Source organism: Aplysia californica, unplaced genomic scaffold (genome assembly GCF_000002075.1).
Source record: "Aplysia californica isolate F4 #8 unplaced genomic scaffold, AplCal3.0 scaffold00168, whole genome shotgun sequence".
Lineage (NCBI taxonomy): Eukaryota > Metazoa > Mollusca > Gastropoda > Aplysiida > Aplysiidae > Aplysia > Aplysia californica.
In genome coordinates this window covers 787,225-788,708 of record NW_004797438.1, presented here as the reverse complement: position 1 = coordinate 788,708, position 1,484 = coordinate 787,225, and the positions used below count along the sequence as shown (strand labels likewise).

The window sequence follows — 1,484 nt, the reverse complement described above, 5'->3', positions numbered from 1 at the left end:
CACCCCACGCCCCTAAAAAAATCCAGTGGTCAGCAGCAATGACGTTCTTGTAGTATTATTTGTATGCTTCACAATTCTGTCTGTATTTATGTATTTATGTATCTATGTAACGAATGTATGTGTGCATAATTTATGCCTCGACATTGAAAAAAAATTCCCCATTCGGCGATCTACGAAAATGGACTATTTCTAATTTTCATTTATTATTTTTGTCGTTGTCGTTGTTGTCGTTGTTGTTGTTGTTGTTGTTGATGTCGTCGTGGTTGTTGTTGTCGCTATTGTTGTTGTTGTCGTTGTCGTTGTTGTTGATGTCGTCGTCGTCATTTTGTTGTTGTTGTTGTTGTTGTTGTTGTTGTTGTTATTGTTATGATTTATTTTCTCGTTTCAGATTTGCTGAAGTTTTCGACATGAAGATCCTTATTCTTGCAGCATGCGTGGCTGTGTCCGCAGCATTTATTCCCGGAGAGAGGCCAGGTGGGTAGGATGTCTCTGTTTATCAGGATAATCCACTTTAATAACGTAGAAAGGAAATATTGAAGGCAAAAAGGTGAAATGGTATAGTTTTAACACCTACCCTCAACAACACTACTATTTGTTTTCTACTGTGAAAGAAAAACGTTTAAAATGTTTCCTTTTTTTCGAGCTGACAAGTAATGGACATAATATTACTTAGTTTTGTGATTTTGTATTCATAACTTAAGGTGAAAAAAAACAAACACACACAACCTAAAATTCCTTCTTGACTTCTTGACTTGTGCCGGCATCTGTCGTGCTTCGACGTCATATGCAGATCACACAAATCCAAATTCTAGTTCTAGAAGAATTAATTTGTATCGAGTGTCCCCGTACATTAGAGCCGCGTGTCCCTCTTAGGCGCAATAATTGGCCCTCTCCTTGATAAGCCGTGTGGGAACTGCTAGCTTTGTAAATTACCTAAACTGAGTCAATATGGAGTTAAAACATGGACAATTATATATTTTTTCTTTTTCTCTTTTTTTTCTTTTTTTTTTTTCTTTTTTCACCTCTTCTCAGGTTGCAAATTGAAGCAGCACCAAAGCTGCTCGCTCTGTAAATAACCTAAACTGTGTCTTTGTGGGGGGTAAAGCAGCTACAATTACTTTAATTTTTTTAATTTATTTTTTTGTTTTGGTCATTTTTTTTTCTTTCTATTCTCCTTTTTTTTCAGCTTGCAATGCTGACAATGTCGAAGGCGGTAGCATCCTGTTGGCTCACGAAAACTATTGCCAGCTTTTCTACGCCTGTAATGGCGACCAGCAATCTTTTCCCATGAGTTGCCCGGATGGCTTCCTCTTCACTTACGCCAATGGTCTGGCCAACTGCTTGCTACCCAGCGATGATCAAGTGACTTGCGTTAACTGTGAGTACCTGGTCAAATCATAAACGTCTCGTCATTAACTTTCTCTCTCTCTCTCTCTCTGTCTGTTTCTCTCTCTCTCTCTCACTCTCTCTCTCCCCCCCTCTCT

General features: G+C 38.5%; 1 protein-coding gene across 1 annotated transcript in view; it reads left to right on the top strand.

The window, feature by feature from the left end:
- Positions 1-1,484, top strand: part of LOC101845322 — a gene marked incomplete at its 3' end in the record, with an annotated part of 8,556 nt that overhangs the window by 6,110 nt on the left and 962 nt on the right. The window contains 2 exon segments of the mRNA XM_013082309.1: positions 389-474; positions 1,187-1,378. Of these exon segments, the coding sequence (XP_012937763.1) occupies positions 408-474; positions 1,187-1,378 (259 nt within the window).